Source organism: Acinonyx jubatus, chromosome B4 (assembly GCF_027475565.1).
Source record: "Acinonyx jubatus isolate Ajub_Pintada_27869175 chromosome B4, VMU_Ajub_asm_v1.0, whole genome shotgun sequence".
Taxonomy (NCBI): Eukaryota; Metazoa; Chordata; class Mammalia; order Carnivora; family Felidae; genus Acinonyx; species Acinonyx jubatus.
This window is the reverse complement of record NC_069387.1, coordinates 71,569,454-71,595,489: the sequence shown is the minus strand read 5'-3', so window position 1 is coordinate 71,595,489 and position 26,036 is coordinate 71,569,454. Positions and strand designations below refer to the sequence as shown.

Genomic DNA, 26,036 nt, shown 5'->3' with positions numbered 1-26,036 from the left:
TGCCTGTTGGTATGATAGTAATATTCCTTAAATATCATTTGCTAGATTATTAGTTTTTGATTGCTATACTGCATAAGATAAATAAAAGTGACTAAAAAATGCATGAAGATAAACTAGGTCTGAAGAATGTCAGACCTCAGTAAAGCAAAACTGGTAAGATAACTTTTATTGTATATACACATGTAATCCTATTCATTGATTAAATGGTCAAGATGTCACTAAAATTATTCTGGTTTGAGAATATTTTTTCTAAAACCTTCATTTTAAGGTTTCTAAATGTGAAAAATTTAAACTTTATTCCATTTAAATGCTGAAATGTCCTTAAAAGACCAAAACAAAATATTAGGAACCATAAAACATGAAAGTGAGACAGAAATCCACCAAATTTATATCTCCAAAGCTATAATTCAAACTGAGAAGTACTTTGTTCCTCCCTCATATAACCAACAAGACTTTCAGGCAGGGTAAAAAACTAATTTCACTTTTGTTTAAACATTTCAAAATTGCCTTCATACAACCTTAAGTACCTGACAAATTCTAAGGTATCCTACTACTTACTTAGTCCCAAATAAAATTATGTTTGAAAAGTATACTACTTGACCCAAATTGCAGAAAAATGAACATATTTGCAAACATGTTACTATTTAAGGATAAAAACAATAATAGTCACAAATCTATAAAATACTATAAGAAATTCTCTCTCAAACTGTGTCTACTGTGCTATACATAGTGCCGATATGATAAAATAATTTCAATATATCAATACCTTACTTTTTTTTTTTTTTTCCTCATGTATCTGAGTTGTTGGGAAAGACATTATGCAAAGTTTGGTCTTGAACAGCTGAGTCCCTTCCCGAGGGGATAAATTAAATCCCTCTCTCCACGTAACTATGTGCACCCAGAATTTCCTTTCGATTCATGCTATCTACCCTATTTGGGATTACCCCCATACCTTACCCATTAGTAGTTTATACTGCTGGCAAAAGAGGTTACAATGGCGTTCAAATAGAAGGAGGGTTGAGAAGAAAAAATTTTACATCAATAACATTCAGCCAACATAGATATTTTAAAAAGAAAAACCATGAGTGGAAAAATTTCGAAACATATTTTCTAAATCTCTATTAAGCTACAATTAGAGAAATGAGCAATTTAGTCTTAAGAGTAACCTAGATTTACAGAACATATATAATTTAACTTATGAAAATCTTTGGTGAGCAAATCCTATAAGTAAAAAGGACATGGAATATTTGGTAACTCTTATTTTATTTAGGCAGCAAATTTAAATACATTGACCTAAACTTTTAACTAAAAATAATAACACACACTGCAAAAAAAAAATTTCTTGCAGGTCCCAGTCTTTTCTATCAGGATTTTGTATCAAACAATCTTCTAACATCAAGAAACCCATATTATTACTCTAAGAAAAACCCAGGATTTTTATTGCAAAAGTTCTAGTGAGGTAATTACTATTCAAATATTTAAAGTTAAAAAAACAAATATTCATTTTCTTAAACAGCACATTTAATATAATAAAAGCAAATAAAGAATGCTATTATACTAATAAAAAGTACTTTTCTCCTTAAAAACCTTTTTAAAAATCCTTAAGACCTTTATAGACTGATCATACAATAGGTTCAGCTTAAAACTTACTGTCGTCAAACACCCCGGCATTAGCAAGTAATAAAGTGATGATTTTAGGGTCTTTTTCGAGTTGCATGACGTGCTTGCTTTCATTTGATAGAAGAGTGCATACATTAATAGCAAAGTCCACTTCATTTGGGAGTCCAGATAACAGTGAAAGCACCAATTTATTATAATCATTTGGCGAATTGAAGTCCATAGATAGCCCATAACTTTGACGCAGATAATCTAAGACAAAAACAAAAACACCTTAAGTATATCAAGGATTAGAAACCATTGTGGTTAATATCTTGCAAATACAAGACAGAGGCTTGTTTTCTTTTATGAAATTTAAATTGAGTAGAAGGTTAAAGAGTTCAACTTCCTAAACTTAAGTGAAAATTACATTCTTCAAAAAGTATTAAAATACAAAAAATGTACTACATCCTCTTGGGTATCATTACCAAATTATTATTGTATCATTATTTAAATTTACCTACTTGGTACTTTTTACTCCTGCACTTCAAGAATCTATTTCTAATTCTTATACACTACTAAGCCAGGGACACTGATTCTTTTGAAATTTTGACAATATCATGATTTTAGACACATTGTCTACCTTCTTTACCTAACTATAGGAGAATTATTACTTTTTTGGTCAGATTTATCACAATAATTAAAACAGTAAAATTCATGCTTTTTATTTCTATGAGTTTTGACAAATGAAGTCTTTTAACCACAACCACAATGAAGATACAGAATATTGCCATCACCCACAAAAGTTTCTTTATGCTCTTTTGCAGTTAAGCCCCTCTTCTAACCACAGACAACCACTGATCTACTTTCTGTTCCTATACATTTTTATTTCAAAATTCCAAATAAATGGAATTATATAGTATGTAATCTTTTATGTCTGACTTCATTCATTTAGCAAAATGCTTTTGAGATTAATATCCATATTGAGGTATATATTAGTAGTCTGTTTTTAATGCTATAATGTGGGCATAACACAATTTGTTTATTCATTCCCTAGTTGAATGACATTTGAACTGTTTTCAGTTTTTGGCACTTATGAATACAGTTGCTATAAACATTCACATATTCGTACAGAAATATTTTTTCACTTCTCTTGCATTGCTGGGCCATACATAAGTGTATGTTTTACTTGGTAAGAAACTGTGAAGCTGCTTCCAAAGTGGCTTATAACATCTTGCATTTCCAGAAGCAATCCAGAGTCCTGTTGCTCTGCATCCCTGTCAGCATTTTAATATCGTCAGTTTTAAATAATCTGAATGTGAGTTATTTATCAAGTATTTGTTTTATATTTTTTCCCAAACAGTGGCCTATCTTTTCAGTTTCTTAACAGTGTCTTTGAAGAGTGTAAGTTCTTCATTTTGATGAAGTGTGATTTATAACTTTTTACCTTTATGGTTCACGATTTTGTATCCTAAGAAATCTTTGCCTAATCCAAGGTAACTAAGATTTTCTGTAGGACAATTAATTCAAAACATCTTCAAAACTTTGAAGGTAGGAAAGATGGACTTACAGTAACATATAATCATAATATATAAGAAAATGTCAGTTTAGGCCTTGGTAGCTATGTCCTCAGACATATGCTCCAAATACATTTTCACATAAAGATATTAACTAGTTAATGGGAAGAGGTAAGAAAACAAGAAGTAGAAAACTTCCAGATGAGACATTTCAGAAACACATGAATTTTTTAAAGGATTTTTTTTCAACCTTGCTAAATGAAATGCAAATAGAAATCTATTGTCATAACATGCCACAGAAGAAAATCACATAGGTAAGAAATTTCTTTATTTCCCACTGTAGACAGCTGAGGCAGCACCTCTTCAATTCTAAAATATTCTAGGAATTTCTCCAATAATATAATAGCAAAGAAGGGCCACAACAGAGTTACAGATTACTATGACAGATTCTTTACAATATTTAAAATTGAATAATACATTGTTTATTTTCTACAATCCTGATAAATGAAATTTCTAATAACAACATAAGATAAACATAAAATCTGGAGAAAAGGTAACAAAACTTCTGTGAATATAGGAACAGATTAAGCTATTCCTGTCATACACTGGAATTGATGATGAGATGCCAAGTTTTAGGAATATTTTTTAGCTTCCATGAAACTTTCGGGCAAATCTCTTGAATAGAAAAGAATTGGGAACCCAACTCAACATCTGTCACAATCTTGTTTATGTGCTTTCAATATGACCTCAGAATTGTTGGCATTTGCTACTGGACAATGACAGATGCTGACACTCAATTCTGTTCATCCTTACCTGAGTGACTTTGTCAAACACATATCCAAATAAAATAAAATAAATAAATATGATATTAACAAAAGTCCTTTAATTGTATCAGGCTTGGTAAAGATTTCTAACATAATGTAGGAGAAAATGTTTCTAAGATTTTAAGATCTTCTCTCCCTTCCCTTCCCCAAGGAAATAGGATTTGAACAGCTATAATTTTATAATTGATATAGGATTAGAAATTTATTTTCAACATTCTTGACTCAAAGTTTACACAAACAGATCACTGCTGACAAACTTATAACAAGTATAAGTAAAACTGCACTCCATATCAAATGTCCTAGGGCTACGGCCAATTGAAATTTCTTAATTCAAAATATTGTTTAAGAATAGCTTTTTTAAATATCAACAATTTAAGTGTCTCTAGATAAATATATTGATCCAAATACATTTGTCCAAACCTACATAGTAAGTACGGCCGTATGATCAAAGAGGTAGACACAAATCTTCTATAGGTTCTAACTAAAATTTCCTAGAGATTCTTAATCTACCAGTAGGTAATTTTAATTTGGTCTTTACTTAAAACACACCGATACAAACACAAATTGACAGCTATGAAGCTTACTCTATTAACCTTAATGACACTTGAAAAGAATCTTAAAAGAATTTGTTTGTATAATGATAATTGTGTTAATTTTCAGAACACTGTCATAATGTTGCTATGCCTACTCCTAAAAACAACACCTTCAAATTCATAAATGCTGCCCTGAAATACTATCTCTTTTCAGTTTGAATTAGGTATGTTGTAGTTTGATGTTCCCTAGCAATTCTTACTTCCTTCCCTTTCCTGAGTCCCCAGTCTTGATTTTGTCAAATATGCTACATGTTACATAACTACTCAGATTCTACCTTTAAAAGAGACAACACATATATGACAGCATATCAGAAAGAAGTTATTTTAACGAAGTTAAGCAATTCTGTCATTCCCTTAACTTGTATAGATCTATCGATGGCTTTCACTAGGCTTCTGAAATACCAGAAATATTGCACATCTTTTTTTCTTGGGGTCATTAGTTTAACTAGGAGAGGAAAAAAAAGAAAAAGAAACACCAGATCCAGAAAAAAATTTATTTTAAACAAGAACAAAAGTAGAAATGGGTCAATACGGGTAGCTGTAAAAGCAGACACCAAACTCTATTTAAGTTACAAGAATGGACAGTTCTGCTATTGCTGTAATATAGGAACCACGCAGTTATATACAGTTGAAATGGTCTTAAAGGTCATTAATATAATGTCTCATTCAATGTAGGAATACCCTTTATAGTAGCCTTGAATAAAATAAAATGGTCATTAGCCCTTTTTAGGAATAGAGAGTATATTACCTAACAAGTCACCCCATTTTATCAGCTTAAAGTATTTTCAAAATTTTCTACATGGTGACTTAAAATATTCTCCTTTAAACTTGGCTCTTGAGGTAATTAACTACTTAATAAACATAAAGTGAGGTTTGGTTTGTACTCATCACCACCAAACCCTGCCCCCATTATACAAAAGCATCATAATGATGAAGCCTCTTCTAATAATGATCAGATTCTAGAAGATTCTGTGTCTTACTGAACAGGGAAGAAATACAGAGTGAAATTCAACATGAAAGAATATTAGAAAATAGATAATGGAAAATAAAATTAGTGATACTGACACAATGAGAGAGCTTAATGATTATCTAGAAGAGACTGGGACTAGCACTAATGAAGAATAATAAATATCTAAAAAACTGTGTACTTTGTCAATAATATACCCTTGAAAAAAACATACCTCCTCTTTTTTTAGGTCAAATGTTGGTGACTGAAGAAAAGAGATGCTTCATCTCTTCAGAGTTCTTTTCCTAGTCATCACGGTCCCAACACCCAAACTCCAAATACTGGAACCCCCATCTACTCTGACTTAATAACCTCTTTCTTAGACTTTCAACCTGATTATTTCCAATTTGAGTCCTGCTCTTTTTAGCCGCAGATTCCTCTATAGCCATTTTAAGAATGACTTAAATGGAAAAAAAAAAATCTTATCCTTGGTACCATGGAAAAAAATACATAGTTAGAAATATTTCTGAGGAATTCTGAGACTGGAAATTACAGTAATTGTAGAAAATCTAGTAGACGCTATCTGAGTATTCTTGCCCTTCCTAATCCTAGGAACTTCTCATTTTCGTGACTATTCAGATTAAACTGACCATTAGTTGAAAAGGAAAAAAAAAAGGAAAAAACTTCACTTGAAAGTATGGGTATTTCTAATTCTGAAAATTCCTGCAACTAAAAATCTTATACAGCCTATTAGAGAAAGGATCCTTATATCAATTAGATGTGGATCTTTGAAAGTTGCACATGCAAAGTAAAGGATTAATTCATTGGATCATGTCTATTTTCCTAATTCAAAACTGTACAATTTCCAATGATATTTACCTGATACACTGTGTTGCTGGTAATTGTAGGAAGATGGAATTGCACCAATAGGAAGCTGTGGCTTTGGATTGCCTGGTGGTACCTCATCATCATCCTCCCCAAAATGATGAACTTTCTCGTATTTTTCTAGGTAACTGAAATAGAAAAACACAGCAGAGTTTTACAAATAGGTTTACATCTTATTTTTTAACTCCTACCTACCACATGATCTGTTTTCCTTCCCTAGAGGCCCTAAATTAAAAAAAAAAAAAAAATACCACAAGCCTCTTAGATTAAACAGTCACATCAACTATGATACTACAGACAAACTCAATGCAATCGTTCTAAAGTGTTTTTATATTTTCTCCCTGGTGCTCTAGTGGCTAGGATTAAAAAAAAAAAAAAAAAAAGTGTTTTTATATTTTCAGAAAAGACCACTCCACTACTCAAATAAAAATACAAAAGTAGGTAATATCAAAGGACAAACACATGTACATGAATGGGAGAACATATCATTTACCAATTAAAAAAAAAAATTAACCACGGTCATTTAAAAGCCAAGAGAAAATGAGAAGATTCTCTAACCTTGGTCTCCCCTAATCTCACTCACCAGAGATAATCACTAACCAGGTTCACGTCGTTACTGGAGTATATTTTCTGTGCAAAATTTTATTTAACAGTATGTTTTAGAGATCTAAGTATGTCAATACATTAGTACTACTTCAGTTTTTTCTTAACAGCTGTATAATATTTGATCCTCTTCATATATCATAACCTAATTAGATCTCTAGTGATACATTTAGCTACTTTCAGTTTGTTTTCTGCTATTACAAATCATGCAGCAGGAATAAGCTTAATCTGTTTGAATTTTTTTTGTGCAAATTTGTTTGAATATTTTCCTCTAGCTAGGCATTGGAAACAGTATGCCCATTCTAAATAAATTCCCATCTAAAAGTGATGGCCTAATATATTTTAACTAACTTATAAGATAGTTCCTGTATCCCCTGCTGTATTATCATTACTGGGTATGATTAATCCTCTTGATGTTAATTAGAATTAAATTTCCAAAATTCTCAATCTATCATCACCTACCAGTTTATAATAAGATTCCCAGGTAAGCTTTTTAAATGGGGAAACAATTGGTCAAACCCCTGCCAAATACAATGCTGCAGCTAACAAACTTGCTACTGTACTTCACAAATAAGGTGAACTGATTAATACAGTAACTTAAATTTACTACAGAAAAGTTCTAGATGTGATTATTTTATGGATCACCCCTTTTACCATTCCTGATCCAAGCAGATACTAAGTTCATTAGTAGACATTTTCAAAGTCCTATAGCTACCTACCCTTTGCTTTTTAGTTACAGACAGCTGAGATGAGGAAGGGGATTATCAATGAAGATATAGGATGATCTCAGAAGTATTATTTTGAGTACCAAAACTTAACTTTCAAGGTGGGATAAATGGAAACTAATTTTACAAATATGAAACACAGAAAATCATTACCATTCCTTATTTTCCCCTTTCAGTCTTATAAGGCACATAATTCACATCTTTGAGCCTGAAAAGGAATTAAAATGTCCCTTCCCTTTCCTTCTAAGTTCCCCATATAAGCTCAATTTGAACAAGAACTCGTTCCTAGCTGGCAGTTTGATAATTAATGGATCCAACACTTTTCTGCTGGAGATACAGCCGACTAAAGCAGAGACGTGTGTGCAGATACAACCCTTAGGCATTGAGAAGAGTATGCAGCTGCATACATTTCATCCTGACCCTGGGGATGTCCGCGGCAGATAGATTTACAGTCTAAAAACATAAAACAAAAGGATGATTAAAAAGAAGCAGTCTCTCTCCAGGATAGACCCACAATGGACTTAAATAGGTAAATAAATCAAGCCTATTCTTTTTGAATTTTTAATGCAGATATCATAAAAAGAAGAGTATATATAAATTTAGACACAAACAGCTGCTCAAAAATTATGTGACATATTTTCTGCAAATGAAGGATTATCTACACTCAGGTAATAGTATTGATAGAGGTATTTTAGAGAGTATAGTCTTTCAGAATTGATTGAACTCGTTGTGGAATGGTTAAACACAAACTCAAATATCTTCATTAAATAATTTTTATCTAACTATAATCAAAATAACAATAAAGATGTAGAATTTTTTAAGTTTATTTTGAGAGAGAAAGAGAGAGAGAGAGAGAGCACAAGCAGGGGAAAGGCAGAGAGAGACGGAGAGAGAGAATCCAAGCAGGCTCGGCACAAAGCTCGATCCCGCAAGTGACCTTGAGATTCCATGGGGGCTCGATTCCATGAATTCTGAGATCATGACCTCAGCTGAAATCAAGAGTTGGATGCTCAACCAACTGAGCCACCCAGGCACTCCACAGACAAAGAATTTTAAGATCAAAATCTTCCATTAATATGTTTAAGATACTCTTTATAAATCTGTTATAACTGAACACAGCAGATTTGAAATTTGGGCTTTTTTTTTTTTTTTTTTTATACCCAAACTGTGGTGCAAGCTAGGAGTGCCTGACAACAACACAAGCACTATATACTCATAATAAATGGTGTATTCTATACATAAAACCTTTTATAACTCAAATTTTCTTAAAATGTTAAAAATATGACCTCTGTCTGGTCCCTTGACACATTCCTCCAGATTCTTTATATAATTTCAATCCCCAAAAATCTGTGCTTTAGGCAAGTTGTTATGATTTTTGAAATTTTTATTTTCCTGGCTTGAGGGCCAGTACTTGTTCTCACTGTTATGATTAAATATTTCCAACTAAAACTCAACCTCTCTTAGTTCAACCAAGGTTTTGGCACCCAGTTTTGATCTCTTGTCTCTCACAATAAACAAGCACAAAGTCTTTTGGCTTTTCAAAGAGTTATATACTTCTAAAAAGTAAAAAGTAATAACAGATAAGAGAAAGCTGCTAAAATACAGAGTTACATTTCAAAGTCTAAGTCTTCTAATTTAATTCTCTATCATGACTTAGAGCTTATACACTAACAGATATTTTGTGTTCACTCATTAAACTATAAATGCTAGACTGCACATTTCACTCTCTTTCTTCTCAAACTCAGTGACATCACTTTGAATAGTTAATATATGAATCAAACCAGTATTTACTACATTTCTATGGTAATCTGCCTAGCACACTACATATTTTGTTTAAGTTTATTTATTTATTTATTTTGAGAGACAGAGAGAGAACACATGAGCTGAGAAAGGCCAGAGAGAGAGACAGAGTGAGAGAGAAAGAGAGGGAGAGAGAATCTCAAGCAGTCTCCACACTCAGTGCAGAGTGCCATGCAGGGCTTGAACTCACAAACCGTGAGATCATGCCCTGAGCAGAAATCAAGAGGGGACACTTAAGCAACTGAGCCACCCAGGTGCCCATACACTACATATTTAACTCAAGACTGGTAAAATATTGAAATCCAGATAGGAAAAGATTCAACTGGGATGAGTTTTATCTTCTTTTTCTTCAACTTGGCATTAATTTATTTTATAGTAGATTCTATATCACAGGTTACAGACTCAGAGGAAGGCAAATATGAAAAGTTGGCATGTAATACAGAAATTGTTTTAAATGGCACTGTTAATTAAAAGACTTAATAAGTGTGACCAATCCCAATACAATGCAGGGGGGAGTGTTAAGAGTCCATTTAATATAGCATCAAATAAGAGTACCTAGGTGGCTCAGTCAGTTGAGTGTCCATCTCTTGATTTCATCTCAGGTTGTGATCCCAGGGTTGTGGGACTGAGCTGCGCCTTGAGCTCCATGCTAAGTGTGAATTCTGGTTAAAATTCTCTCTCTCTTTGTTTCTCCCCATTCTCTGCCCCTCCCTCCTGTTCCTGCCCTCTCTCTCTTAAAAAACAAAAACAACAACAAAAAACCCCGCATCAAATAATATGCATGGCTTTATCATGAATGTGGGAAAATTTAACCTCTTGCAATATTTGACAGATTAAGTACATTAAAAAAATAAATTAGGTTTACAAGATTTGAGTATAATCGCCACTAAGATTGATTTATTAGACATACAATGATTTTCTTTTCAAAACTCCATGGAAATTATAAAACTGATATGTATCAATTCACACAGAATATTATAGTAAATTTAAGATTAAATATTATATATGGCACATTCTTTAACCATAAAGCAATTCAAAGAAAGTTTTTTCTAAGAAGGAAATTAACCTCTTGGAAAATTAAAAATAACTTTCATGACGTAAAATTCCAAACCTATACGCAATTATCTTCACGATCCTCTTCTAGATTATTTTAAAGCAATTCTCAGATATCATATAATTTCATCTGTACATATTTTGGTAGAGTTCTTGGAGATTAAAATCAACATTAATAACAACAATCAAGAAAAACTCTTGATTATTCTTGGATGAAGGAAAAAAATCAAATGGATATGATTAGGAACACTTCTATGTAACAATTTTTTGAAATGGTTTTAGTTAAAGATGACAGTTCAAGGACCCATAGTCATCTCTTCCCTTAAATCTAATTGCAATGACCTCTAAAGAATAAAAATAGAGGAATACAGCATTATTTGTAAGTTAATAACTTTTAGAATTTCTGGTCCCTTAAAAGCAACTTCAAGGATCCACAAGACTAACTTGCAAAACATATGAGAGAGTAATGTGATCTAGTGGAAAGTGGATGAGATCCTAGGCCAGAACACATAAAAGGCAAGTACAGTTTGGATTTCCTTCAACCACTAAGGGATTAATAGAAAGTGAAGGTGTGTCTGACAATGGGATCTAGAGACTGTCAATTATTTAAAAAGAACTTTCAGAAAGGTGGGTTGAACTCAGTGGTTGTTCAGGGAGGCAAAGTCATTCATAAACTTCACCTTTGAGGTTCTTTGTCAAAATAAACCCGAAGACCCCAGGAGTGTGGGGCACCTATGAAAAGTACCAGCATGGACAGACTGTCATTAAGTATCAACAGGTATTGGATCTCTACTGATGTGCTCTATAAATACACCAGGCACAAAATCAAGTGTGGTGGCTTTGGAAACCATAAAGATAATGAAATTTCTTTGCCCAGGATTATTCTCCCAAAAAGGGGGCATGAAAGAGTAGATATGACAATGTAGAAGATAACCTGGGTAATGTAGAAGGCAAGCCTGAGAAACTGTTCCACATGGAAAAGAAAAGAACTAATGAAACTCATGGATAAAAATGAGATATTTACGATAAACAGGAGACCAAACATAGATCAAAAAAACCCAAACAAACAAAACACCTGGTGGTCCTCCAGAAAAGACTAAAGGGAACAGAAGTGATAATCACTGTCATCATAAAAGAATTTCTTTAGCTAAAATGTGTAATATGTACATCAAAAAGCTCCCTGGAGCTGGGATATGAGGGCACATGGTTCACCAGGCAAAATTAATGAAAAGGGAAAAACAATTAGACATAACCCGATAAAAGATTTAAGTTTCAAAGATAAAGATTACTAGGAGTATTCAGAATCACTGCCATTACCCAAAAGTTAATAGAACAGTCAACTAGACTTTGGCTTCTCTTCAAAATTCATTGTAGAAGATAATAAGCAAATATTAGAGTTCTGAGGAGGAAAGTTATTTCACAAGAAATCCCTACGAATCATGTTCAACTAAGACAACAGAAATTCACTTTCATATATATAAAGACTCAGAATAAAGCAATATAGCTCTTTAGGAAAAAACACACACCCACACACACACAAATAAGTACAACTGACCCCTGAGCAACAGAGGGGTTAAAGGCACCAATTCCCACACAGTCTAAACCTGCATTATAACTTCTGACTTCCCTCAAACTTAATTACTATAGCCCACTGACCAGAAGCCTCCCTGGTAACGTAAACCATAAGTTGACACACATTTTGTATTTATGTTACATATTGTATTCCTATAATAACATAAGCTAGAGAAAATAATAAGAAGAGGAAATACATATATAATACTGTATTGTACAAAAGATCCACATATAAGTGGACCTGTGCAGCTCAAATCACGTTGTCCAAGGGTTAACTACACTCTAATGGATAGATGAATCAAAATTAACAAATGGTTAAAAAAACAATAGAGATGAATGATAACCTACACAGAAACTATTTAAGATATTAGTATCATTCATAACTATTATATTTCAAAAGAGAATTCAAATGCCATTGGTAATTATGAAAGGAGAACCTAAAAAATGTAAAACTTTTAAAATAATTTGAAAAAATATGCCTGATACAAAGTTTAAGAACTTGAAAAGAGAAAGAAGCAGTGATAGAAAACATAATACTGTTTATACAGAATAAATTTATACAGAATAAGTGAAAAAATGGATTTATTTTCATAGTTAAAATTAAGGAAAATATGTTCTTTGCTGTGTTTCTCATTTTTCTTCAAGTGTTTAGCAGCATAATTAAAATCAGACTAATTACTGGGGCGCCTGGGTGGCTCAGTCGGTTAAGGGTCTAACTCTTGGTTTCGGCTCAGGTCATGATCTCAAGGTTTGTGAAACCGAGCCTGCATCAGGCTCTGCATGGATGGCACAGAGTCTGCTTGGGATTCTCTCTCTTCCTCTCTCTGCTCCTCCCTCACTTGTGCTCTCTCTCTCTCTCAAAATAAATAAATAAACTTAAAAAAAAAAACTGTTAGCAATCCAAATATTCATTAATGGTAGTATAAATAAAAACACTGTGGCACATTCATGCAGTGAAATATTATATGGCAATGAAAATTAGTAAGCTAACATGGATGGATTCAAATGGCCATCAATAAATTGTTAAGTAAAAAAAATAATTTCCAAAGATTATATAATTCCACTTATACAAAGAGCATAAACAAGCAAAAAATTTTTTAATATAATTTTTAGCAATAGACAAGTGGGTGCTAACACCACAAAGAAAAGCCATATAACAATTATCACTTAGAAAAGAAGCGAGGGTTTACCCCTTAAGAGAGAAATGCAATCAAGAAACACAAGCAACTTCAAAGGTATTAGTAGAGGTTTTGTTGTTGTTCTTATTTTGGTGTAGATAAACCTGTATATATTAAGCTTGTGTTTATAGTTCACAATTAAAAAAATTTTTTTAAATCAGAAAAAAAGTACAGTTATTTCAAACTTTCAAATAAAACAAGTATTCCCATTGCTATATAAAATGTTTCCAGTTATAGAAAAAGATTAGAAGCTTTCCGAAAATGTAATCTAGCAAAATTTGACAAACGTCATAAAAACTGCAGTTAAAAAAAGATTACATATATAAATACTGGAAAAAATAATCTATTAATATATATGAAACACACTCAAGAGAAGATTTTATTATAGAAATCCAGTAATAGTTCAGTATTAAAAATTTTTTTAATGTCAAACTCACTTATAGATCAAAGGAAAAAAATGGTATTATCTAAACAAAGGATGCCAAAGGTTATTATGCTTCATTTAAAAAATAATAATTAATGAAGAATTCTAGAATACTGCTACTTTTGGATCTCTCATATGGCCTTTCATTGTGACATTCATAGCAAAGAATTTCCAGTCTACCTCCTTTATCAATACAAGCTTCCTCAGAATATCATACCTCAACCCGATGCAGGTACTTGCTTCTGTAGAAGAGTACCCTTCAAAATGGGGCACACACACAAAATACTCCAATAGGGAAAGAGATTTCACTTAGGAATCCACACTGTCTTCTCCCTCCCTCACTCCCATTATCAGGCAGTCCAGATGCTACTCATTTGATGTGAGACAATGCGGAGGGGCTAAGAGTGGAATCCTCATTCATTCATTAGCTTTTGACCAGTGGAACCTTAACTATATGTACTAATAACGTCTATGTATGCCTAGGTTAAGGGGATTTAAAGATAATATTATCTAATTTTAGTTAAACTATCTCTCACAAAAAAGTTTAAATTTCTTCAAAGAAGTCAGTTTGAATAATGCAAGCAAAATAAAACAAGAAAAGGCAAAACTGACACTTCTAACATGAGCTCATCGTCAACAATACTATGAAGTAGAAACAACAGCAATGCGATCCAATATAAAAGAAGTAGGCCAAAAGATTTCTAAAATTATATTAAAAACAAATACCCTAACTGTGGATTTTCATGCCCTAACAATGATGATGAACCTTGCCCTACGTTACTATTACAGTTTTATGTTACTGACGGTTTCCAAGATGTTTAAAACTAAGTATCCAGAATTTGAAGACAAATCCTCTACATTTTTCTCAGTAGTATTTTCAAGTCACTGAAACTTAATCAAAACTATTTAAAATTTAAAAATAAATTTTATTTCAAGAAAGTGTATTGATAAATATTTATAAGAGTCTTTCAACGGCCAAAATCGATATCACTGGGAAAACATATCTTTATTTTCTCATGACAAAGATGGCTAAATTAATACATGGAAAATATGGCAACAAAACAAATATTGTTGGAAAACGGTAAGAAAACACTACTGAGGAGTTGAAAAAACAAGGATTAGAGCAAATTATACTGTGTGGGAGGTTTTCTGTATAGCTGAATTCAAGTACAGATGTTTCTAACATATCTGAGCTTGTAAGTATTTACTAGAGTCTCTTCCAAAGATGAAATTTGCGAAGAACTACTTTGGGGTGAGTCATTAAAGGAAAGCTGTACCAAAGAGGATATATTCTCCAAAGCAAATGACTTTAGAAAAAAAATTTTCAGGAAAACACGTTAATTCTACTTAAAGCCACAATGAAGAAGCAGCTGCTTTAACTGGGAAAGGGAAGTAGAAGTAGGGGGAGGAAACTGAGGAAGACGAATGAGAAAGTAGGCAAAGGGAAGGGAAAAAGGGAAGATTATAGACATGTAAAAATCATGTATCGCATCATCTACAAGCAGGGTAATGCAGCAAAGAAGCTGAAGTCAGAAGTGCCAAAAATGCTTCAGGATAATTTTAATGGGGTCAATTATACAAAAACAAGGTCTTTCAAATACAGAAAAATCTTCAAACATATTTCATAATGAGATGCGAAGTGATTAAGAAAAATATTTTGTACCAGAGAGGCTAACTGGGTATCTAAATGAAGAGTACTTAAGTGTTGCCAATCTTGAGTGTTACACACTTCACTTTTTAAAATGTCTCAATTTGCTGACTTTTCTCATGATAGCATTAGGCGATGGGCAGTTATCTTATATCTAACCGATAATTTAAAAAACAAAACAAAAAGACATCTAATCAACCCTTTAAAGTAAAAGTAAAATTTTAATAATGAATAGAATAATTACTTTAAAAAAGAGACTCATGCTATGGAGAGAGCATTTTCTTAAAAAGGATGTTTTTAAAACAATTTTCCTTCTGTGACATGATCTTGTTGAAAATATTGTGCATGTATCATATATTAAAACTTTCATATCTACACTGCAGTAGGAAAAAGAATTTTCCAAAACTATTAAAAAACATCCACCAAACTCTGTAGGATTTGAACCCTTTAATATAACTTTTATATTGACATAATTCCATATTAAGTCACAAGAATACTACAAGGAACTCCTGTGTCCTCAATCCAGATATACAAATTATTTAGATGTTGTTTGTTTTATCGTATTCTCATTTTCTCAATCTGCCCTTCCTCCCTGTCCACACATGCACATATCCACACCACTCCCAACCCCCAAGTGCTTTTCCTGAACCACTTAAAATTAAGTTATCGCTCCTTGTTTGTAACAAGCTTGACATTTTTTCAAGAATACAGGGCAATTACTTGTAGAATGTCCCTCAGTTTAGGTTTGTCTGGTATTTCTTTATAATTAAATTAGATAGAGAAAGCTCTTTTGGCAGGAATACCACCGAAATGAATGCATATCCTAGTGCATATTATCAGAAGGTGTATCATGTCCCATTGATTGTGTTGTTAAGCTTGATTAGTTTGTAAACTTGGAATTACTAGGTTACATCACTAGGAAGTTACTCTTTTCCTTTTGGAAATTATTAAGTAACTTACAGGAGAACACTCTGAAGCTATGTAAATAACCTATTCCTTACCAAACTTTCACCCACTAGTTTTAGCATCCATTGAGGATTCTTGACTGAATCAAGTATTACTGTAATGGTGATTTTTCTTAACTTCATTATTTCTTCCACTTTTATTAGTTGGCATTTATTCTACTGTAAGTGAGCTCTTTCCATCTTCTTTCACTTATTATTTACTCTATCATGGAATATTTCATAAACATTATATTCCTACCATTATTTATTCTCATACTCAAAGTGTCCCAGATTTGAGCAGTGGGAGCCCTTTCAAGTCAACTCCTCTATCTTTTGATATGTACCAATCATTTCTTGAGCAGTTTCTTGCTTTACAGCATAAGATTATCAGGCTTTCTTTGTATTTTCCCTACTTCTACCCAAGCATCACTCTTTTCTCCGAGGAACATTGCTTCCTTTTAATGAGGAACAGTATTTAGAAACCAGTTATCTGGATACTAGGTTATGTTCAGTGCTTACAGTGGTCTCTTTCTTCCAGTCCCTTTTAATATATTTGTTAAATATATTTATAAAATATATATTTATTAAATTAATATATATGCATGCATATGTGTATAAATCCATTTCTGTATCAAAGAATGAGATCATACTTACACCTCTACTGCCCATGTAACACCACAGCTCTCCCCTTTCATATTTTAACTTTCTTCTCTGATAATGAGAAATCTGGCTAATGTTTTCCCAATAAAATTGCACATTTGCTCAATCCTATAGTAAACAATCCTAGAATTCACAATAATTTTTACAGTTCCTTTTGACTTCAGATCAATATCATCTGAAACAGAGGTTCACTTGCTTCTGTTTATATTCCGTTTTAGATTTATTCTTCCACATTCTTGATTTTATTAATTTTTAACATTTATTATTTACTCATTTTTATTAACTATCAATGTATTTTCAGTATGAAAACTAAATTTGTGAGTTATGGGTAAAACAGTAAATAATTTATGTGATGCATTTTCTTTGCTCTTTTGTTTTTAAATTGCTTTTGGCATGTAGGAAGGCCTTGTATTTTTGTTCCACTGGTTACCTTTGTACTTACACATTTACAATGCCTTAATCTCATTTTCTTATTATTCTATTACCTAGTATAGGTCAACTTTCAGTAGTATTTTCTCATTTCCAACTACTGCTTTTGTAACAATCAATAAGCTTTTTCTACTTTTCTGTTTACCTCTTCCTTTAAAGTTTCATTATTTCTACTTGGTAAGATATGTAAGATTTACAGATTATTCTTTCACCTTTGTTGTCACCTATGTTTTACTATTAGATCTCCAATTACAATATATTTTAAATAACCATGGATTCTTCTGAAAATGCTTTCCTAGTCAACTTAGTTCGATAAAGCTCATACCCTACTAGCTTCCTCAAGAAGGTTTCATGTATATAATATTCTCTGAGTTATACATGTTTAAACTTTCTTTGTATTCTTCATATTTAAAAAACAGCTTGGCTTTTTTGGGGTGCCTAGGTGGCTCAGTCAGTTAAGCCTCTGACTTCAGCTCACGTCATGATCTCACTGCTTGTGAGTTCGAGCCCCGCATAGGGCTCTGTGCTAACAGCTCAGATCCTGGAGCCTGCTTTGCATTCTGTGTGTTTGTGTGTGTGTGTAGTGTGTGTCTCTCTCTACCCCTCCCCGCTCGCTCTCTCGCTGTCTCTCAAAAAAATGAATAAACGTTAAAAAAATAATAGTGAAAAAAATGGCTTGGCTTTTTTTTTTTTTAGTTTCCACAAAATATACTTAATAAGCGTATTATATAAAATCAAACATTTAACATTTTCGACATTTTATCAATTAAAACTCACTGATAAGTAACTGGGACTTCTTTGTATTTTGGAAGATTACCTAAAATAAATACATTCATATTTACAACACATCTAAATATAACTGAAGAGCTACTTCAACTAATGTTGAAATTCACAGAACTCTAGAGATTTATAGGCTAAAACTGCCATAAATGTGTCTGTAATCAAGTGTACTGCACGAATTATGAACTTCTTAATAACTACTGAAAAGGAAAAAATTTGGAGGGAAATGTTAGGTTTTAAAGTTCTGTGACAAACTCTTAGAAGATAAAAAAAATTGTTAAATTAATTAATGACCAAGACTTCTTAATGAATCCCTGATGGTCATTTTTGGCAGCTCAATCCAATCTGCTGGGATGGTAGTGTGTTACATACGCTGTCCGGAACCCTCCACTGTTTCAGAGCCATGCTACTAAATGTTGTCAAAAGTAAGGAAATGATAACAACTTTGAGCGCTGTACATACCTTTCCTATACAAGAACACCTTGACTTTACAAAATTCTTGGTTGACTCTTTTCCTTGTTTCTTGACGACACTACTCCACTGGCACTTTGCTTTGTATGTTTCCATTAAGAAGTGTGTTCCAGTTTAATTCCCTTGCCCTACAGGTTGTTTTGTTTTGTTTACCTGGAGGCTCTCAAAATTGTTTGTCTTTAAACTCTAACACTTTACTATAAAGATATGACTCAAAATGGACTGCTTAATATCAACTTCTCTAGGTACTCTATGGTCCTTTCAATATGTAGATGCACTTTTGGAAATTTCATATATTTTTAAAATTTTTTTAATGTTTATTTATTTTTGTGAGAGAAAGAGCATGAGTGGGGGAAGGGCAGAGAGAGAGGGAGACACAGAGTCTAAAAAGCAGGCTCCAAGCTCTGAGCTGTCAGCACAGAGCCCAGCGCGGGGCTTGAACTCACAAACCATCAGATCATGACCTGAGCTGAACTCAGGCACTTAACCGACTGAGCCACCCAGGCACCCCTGGAAATTTTTTTTATATTATAGTTTTAAATAATGTTTCCATTGTTTAGTTTCTCTAATTCAATTATACATATATGTTGAATCTCTTTTTGTCTCACTTCCATTACAACCATTTCTCTTTTACCTGTTTTACTTCTTTAATTCATTTTTCCTCGTCTTGATTATTTTTCTGACTTTCTTCAATGTTCTTTATTAAGTCTTCAGTTGAGTTCATTCTCCTTCGGGCATCCTAGAATTTAGAATTCATTTCTAAGATGATTTTTATCTCTTCCTTCCATATCTTTCTTGGATTCAACCAACTTTCTTCCCATTTCTTCCTAGGTTTCTTAGTGCTTTTATGGGTTCTGGGGGTGGGGAAATCAATCTCTTTTGTTTCTTTGGTTTTAAATGTATGGTTCTAGTTGGTTTTCATATCTCTAAGTGTGCATTTGAGGGTATTTCAGCCACTTTGGAGAGCTATGTTATGGTTTTCTTCCACTGTGTGGTTGTTTTCTTTTTTGAAGTTGCAGGTGTTCATCTACTAAGATATTTTGATTCTTATGTTTTCTTCTTATAGTGGAGGCTTTCCATAGATTTACGAGGCTTTCACCTATTTCGACTTTGAGATGGTCCACAAGATTCCTATTTCAAGAGTCTCTCTTTTGTTAGAGTACCAAAGTATGGTTTCTTTAATGGATAACTTTTTCTAGTGGTTGTGTTGTAAGGAAAGTATTTGTGCATCTTCTAATTTGGAGGAAGAGGTTTCTATTTTATCTTGCAGGACCTTAAGTTCCCCCCCTTTTGCTTCTTTTTCCTTCCCTGCCCAATCTCCAAATGGTGCTTTTTTCCCTTCTCTTTTATTCTCTTTTCCCCCAGAAAAAATACTTTTCAGAGACTGCTACCTCAAATCACATACACTATTAAGCCCAAAGACTTATAGTCAGTGCTCTCTTTTGTACTTAAGGTGTGGTTTCTCTGACAGTGATTTTAGAGCAATCCTCGTTTCCTCCAGTTTTTCAGAACTGCACTTTCTCCACAAATGCTTGTGTCAGAAGAAAGAAATATCTCTGCTGGGATTTGGTATTTTATTTTTCCACTTGCAGGAAACTTGAAGTTTGTAGCATTCAGTCTTCTTGTCATGTTGAGGGCATGGATTTTGCACATTTTTTTTTAAGATTGTTTATTTAAAAATTTTTTTAATGTTTATTTATGTTTTGAGATAGAAAGAGACACAGAATCCAAAGCAGGCCCCAGGCTCTGGGCTGTCAGCATAGAGCCTGACGTGAAGTTGGATGCTTAACCAACTGAGCCACCCACACGCCCCTAAGATTGTTTACTTTTAAGTAAGCTCTACATCCAATGTGGGGCTCAAACTCACACCCTCGACATCAAGAGTCGCATGCTCTACCAAGTAAGCCATCCAGGCACATCTGATTTTGTTGTTTTATCTGTTCTTCTTGTTGGTCTTTCATGATATTGGAGGATATATGGAGAGACTTGGATTTATCCTTACCTATCATTACCCTTACTTACCCAGAAATTGATTTGAGTCCTTTTATAAAAAAAGTAAAAATGTGAGTGTCCCAGAATTTGCAAGAAAAACTGATTTCAGGCAAGATGGAAAAATGTTAATTTAAGTTTCAACATAAAAATAGTGCATAACTGACATGGAATTTTTTTAAAAGGATCATAATTTATTGATTCATTAAATGTATACAATGATGCATTTGTTCTATCTTCATCTACAGATAATTCTTCCACTATGGAAAAGTATCAGAATAAACAACATAAAAACAGACTTTTTAACCAATATATGACACACTTGCTCGTATATGACAAAGTATTTCTGGGATAAAATAAAAAGACTATAATAATGGTTACCTTCATATTTTAAACAGTGCTCATGATTACTTTTTTAATGAAAAGACTAATTACAATTAACAAATTTATTAAAAGGTATAATATTAAAAAAGGAATGAAGATATATATTAATGGAATAGAACAGAGAAAAGCATTGTCCAATATAAAAAAGGTAGCATTTCGTGAAAAGATGTTCAACATCACTTATCATCAGGGAAATACAAATCAAAACCACAATGAGATACCACCTCACACCTGTCAGAATGGCTAAAATTAACAACATAGGAAACAACAGATATTTGTGAGGATGTGGAGAACAGGGAACCCTTTTACATTGCTGGTAGAAATGCAAACTGGTGCAGCCACTCTGGAAAACGGTATGGAGGTTCCTCAGAAAATTAAAAAGAGAACTACCCTATGACCCAGCAATTGCACTAGTAGATATTTATTGAAAGGATCCAAAAGAGCTGATTAAAAGGGGCACATGCACCCCAATGTTTATAGCTGTGCTATCAACAGTAGTCAAATTATGGAAAGAGCCCAAACGTCCATTGATAACCAATGAATGGATAAAGAAGATGTGTGTGTGTGTGTGTGTGTGTGTGTGTGTGTGTGTAACAGAATATCACTCAGCCATCAAAAAGAATGAAGTGTTGCCATTTGCAACAACAAGGATGCAGCTAGAGTGTATGACGCTAAATGAAATAAGTCAGTCAGAGAAAGACAAATACATTATGATTTCATTCATATATGAAATTTAAGAAACAAAACAGATGAACATAGGGGAAGTGAGAGAAAACAGAGAGGGAGGCAAATCATAAGAGACTCTTAAATACACAAAACAAACTGAGGGTTGCTGTGGAGTGGGTTAGGCAAGCGATGGGCACTTGTTATCATGAGCACTGGGGTGTTATATGTAAGTGATGAATTACTAAATTCTATCCCTGAAATCACTATTACACTGTATGTTAACTACCTAGAATTTAAATAAAAACTTAAAAAATAAATAATAAAATAAAAAATAAAAAAGGAAACAAATGGAATATTCGTTAATTCTAGGATAACTAATTCATTATTGGAAAACAATTAAAAATATTTACCTCATACCTTACAGACCAAAATAATTTCCAGATGAGTTAGAGATTAAATGTAAACTTAAAAATTAAAGAAAATATAGAAGAATATATGTTAACATATTTAGAATATTAGAGTGGGGAAGGCAATGTCCAGCATGAGAGGAAGCACGCACAAATTAAGAGTAATGTTTACCTCAGGGGTGCCTGAGTGGCTCAGTCAGTTGGGTGTCCGACTTTGGCTCAGGTTATGATCTCGCAGTCCATGAGCCCCGTGTCGGGCTCTGTGCTGACAGCTCAGAGCCTGCAGCTGCTTTGGATTCTGTGTCATTCTCTCTTTCTGCCCCTCCCTCACTTGCCTGTGTGTGTTTGTGTGTGTGTGTGTGTGTGTGCACGCACTCCCTCAAAAATGAACATAAATTTAAAAAAGTGAAAAAGAAAAATACTAATGTTTATCTCATGAAAATTTTAAAACTTCTAATAAGGCAAAAAGTAACACAATGCTAAATGATAGACAACAACCTGGAAAAATATTTCTCATATATGCATATATGTATACACACACATACGTTTAGATCTTAAAGTTCAAGTTATTATGAATAGTACCCATATTATAATTTTTTAAATGAGCAAATGATATATTTTTTTTAAAAAGGAATATTTGATACAAGAAATGCAAATTGAAAGGTGAAAGGAGTTTAAAAACTCTTAACACCCAATTTTGGCAAAGGTTTGGGTAAGCAGAAACTCATACACAGGGTAGAAATAAATGTATACTGGTACAACCTTTCTGGAGGGGACTTTAGCAATATTCATTAAAAGCACTAAACACATGAGTATCATTTGATCTCAGAAATCTTTCCTCTAGCAAATTACCCTAAGGAAATAACTAAACATATAATTCAGAAATGTATTCAAAGATATATTCAAAGCTATTCATCACCATTTATAAGGATGAAGAACAATCTATCACATAGGGAACTGGCACATTAAGTTTATGCACGAGAATTCTACGCAGTCCCTAAAAATGGTGTTGTAAAAGAATACTTAATAAAGTGAGAATATTTGAGATGTTATAATAAAAAATTAGAAAATGCAGTGGACCGTATGATTTATTTAAAATATATGTTTCATAAATAAATATATGCAAATAAGTCTTAAAGAACATATAAGAAAATGTTGACAACAGTATTAGAAGCAATTTTTTAAAAATATTTTTGATGTATTTGTAGTTACTGACTTGTCTACAGTAAATATGTTTTGCTTTTATGTTATCAAGGAAAAAAATAGAGTATAGGTATAAAAGTTATTCATTCTGAGTCTAGAGTGAGGAGAAAACAAGTTAAGATGTTGATAATTTTGAAGTGATAGGAAAAGTTTAAAAAGAAATCATATATACCAATTTCCATTTTCTTAATAAATTAAAAGGATATGTAAAAAGAGTATAGAAGCCAGCAGTGCGATCTGTGGAATTTAAGCAAAATAATAAAATTTTAAAATGGCTTTTTTTTTTCAACGTTTATTTATTTATTTTTTGGGGGACAGAGAGAGACAGAGCATGAACGGGGGAGGGACAGAGAGAGAGAGGGAGACACAGAATCGGAAACAGGCTCCAGGCTCCGAGCCATCAGCCCAGAGCCCGATGCGGGGCTCGAACTCACGGACTGCGAGATCGTGACCTGGCTGAAGTCGGACGCTTAACCGACTGCGCCACCCAGGCGCCCCTAAAATGGCTTTTTTATACAAAGAGAATGTGGTCATTTCTTGAGATGGTACCCAAGTAGTAGCAGTGTTATCCAGTGTAAGAGATTTTAGTTTAAGTTGGAAAGAAGATGATTTGGGGAGACAAGAAGTAGGAAGGGACAGAAAGAGGAACAGAAAGGATATGAAACGGATGAGAAGAAGGGAAAAGGAAAGAAGAAATGAATTGAAAAGTATGTAAGAGAGAGCGGAGTAAAGGAGTAGAAGGGAAGACCAAGGAAGAAGAAAGCAGGGCAGAGTACTCTAAGACAAGGTCGAAGATATCAGAGAGTTTATTACAAATGGAATGGGTCATCTTGAGGCTGCAGTGGAGCGTGGCAGTTAGCTAGAAAGCAGTGCTTGCACGAGAACAGACTTGAAGTAGCTACACAGTGGGTAGAAATTATCCTTTACAGGGTGAAGGTTCTAGATGGAACTTTGACACTGGTACATAAATGAGGCACAAGATGTAATACAATATATACCTAAACTAAAACATACCGTTTATAAATATCTGGATTTACTTCTAAATCATTAGAAAAGATAATATTTACCCCATTTCTTAAATAATTTAAGAACTCTTCCACGTTTTAAAACTCAGAATACAAAAATTCCAAGAAAAAAAGGACAGAAGTAGAATATTCCAAGAAAGTAAGCTTCCCTGCAATGGGAAAAAGATTGGAACTTGTGGTGAAAAGTCTCCCAGAAATTAAGAGAAAAGGGAGCATATACTATCATGCTAAATTATTCAAGATCAAAACAATATCTAAGTATGAAGAATATTATGAAATCCTGTTCAGAATCAGCTCTACCACATAATATTTAAATTTATTTCATTACTGAATAACTGTACTTTGTTTTGTGACCTAAGACAGTGAAAACTGGCCGAATGAAGAAGAAAAATCTATTACCCTTAGGGAAACTGTGCCTGTTTAACCAATTAAAGTACACAGGAAAAATAACACACATCCATTATGATAACACAATCAGAACAAAGAGCATAACCTGGAGCTGCAACTGGTCCTGGAGATCTGAGACCTGACTTAAAAATTAGCTTTTTGAATCACTCAATCCAAGTTTACTATTTGTATGCTGATCTATCTGTCTGAATTCTCATTAGTCTTATTGCTACACACTCAACTGTGCCTTTGTAAGTGTATTATTCCAAACTTTATTAGTAAATGAATAAAATACAGAGAGCGGAGAGTTCTAGGTCATTTATGTAAGATAGTTTCCCCATATTTCCCAATAATTTAAAAAAAGTAATCAATAACCAAAAAAAAAAAAAAAAGCATAGTAGTACCAATGGACCCACAGAAGTATCCTCGTGTGTGTGTGTGAGAAAGAGATAGAGAAAATCACTAGGTTAATCATAGGCTATATGATCAGCCAAATATCTCTAGAAATTAATATTCCTAGAAAATAAATTACCTTTGAGAGCTTATGTCATTTTATTGGTCTATCCATCCTTACAAAGTCTGTAAATCTTTAGTTGCTTCCCCCCAACTTTTAGATCTATAATTCACTGACAGCAAGTATTCCACTGTCTAAATAGTATACATTTTATTACATTTACTTCTTAACAAAAAACCAAAAACATTACATGTTAGGAATTCCTCCAGAATCTAAGCACCTAGCATGAATTCCTTCAATCACAACGTAGAAATCACCATGTAACTGTTTTGAATTTAGGAAATAGTTACCATTTCTTTTTTAGGAGAAAAAATAGATGGTAATTTTTTGTTGCGCTTATTCAAAATATGCAACAGAAGTATGACCCACAAAGAATCAAGATACTACAATGTAAAACTTAGTCTAATGACTTGGAAGACTTCCAACAGATACCATGGTTTTAACAAAGTTCACAATGGGAACCTTATTTAATTAATACACATACGAATAAAATTATTAAGATTACAATGGAAACAAACAATTCTCTTCAAATTTATTGTTTTATTTAAAATGACCTATTAGACAATTTAACTTTCCCCTGAACAATTAATACTCTGTATAGTAACATGTGGTCTAGAAATTATATGTCAAAAAACTTTTGGACACTTTTGTCATAAGCCATGCTTCATTTTTTTAATCTACTGTTCCTGTTCTGGGAGAAGAAAGATGATACAACTTAGGTCAGAAAGAGGTCTTGTCTGAAAGCACAGTTTGGAAATACGTAGAAGGAAAAGTGTACCTGCTGGAGAATCCTGCCCACCTCTTCTATCCCAA

The 26,036-nt window shown here is 33.0% G+C and overlaps 1 protein-coding gene across 2 annotated transcripts in view; it reads right to left on the bottom strand.

Moving 5' to 3' along the window:
* ARID2 (AT-rich interaction domain 2) overlaps window positions 1–26,036 on the bottom strand; it is a 184,762-nt gene that overhangs the window by 88,935 nt on the left and 69,791 nt on the right. For both annotated transcript variants that reach the window (XM_027035954.2, XM_027035953.2), the window contains exons 4-5: window positions 6,356–6,489; window positions 1,651–1,869 (exon numbers count right to left, since the gene is read on the bottom strand). In XM_027035954.2, the coding sequence (XP_026891755.1) occupies window positions 1,651–1,869; window positions 6,356–6,489 (353 nt within the window). The remainder of the gene's footprint in view (window positions 1–1,650; window positions 1,870–6,355; window positions 6,490–26,036) is intronic.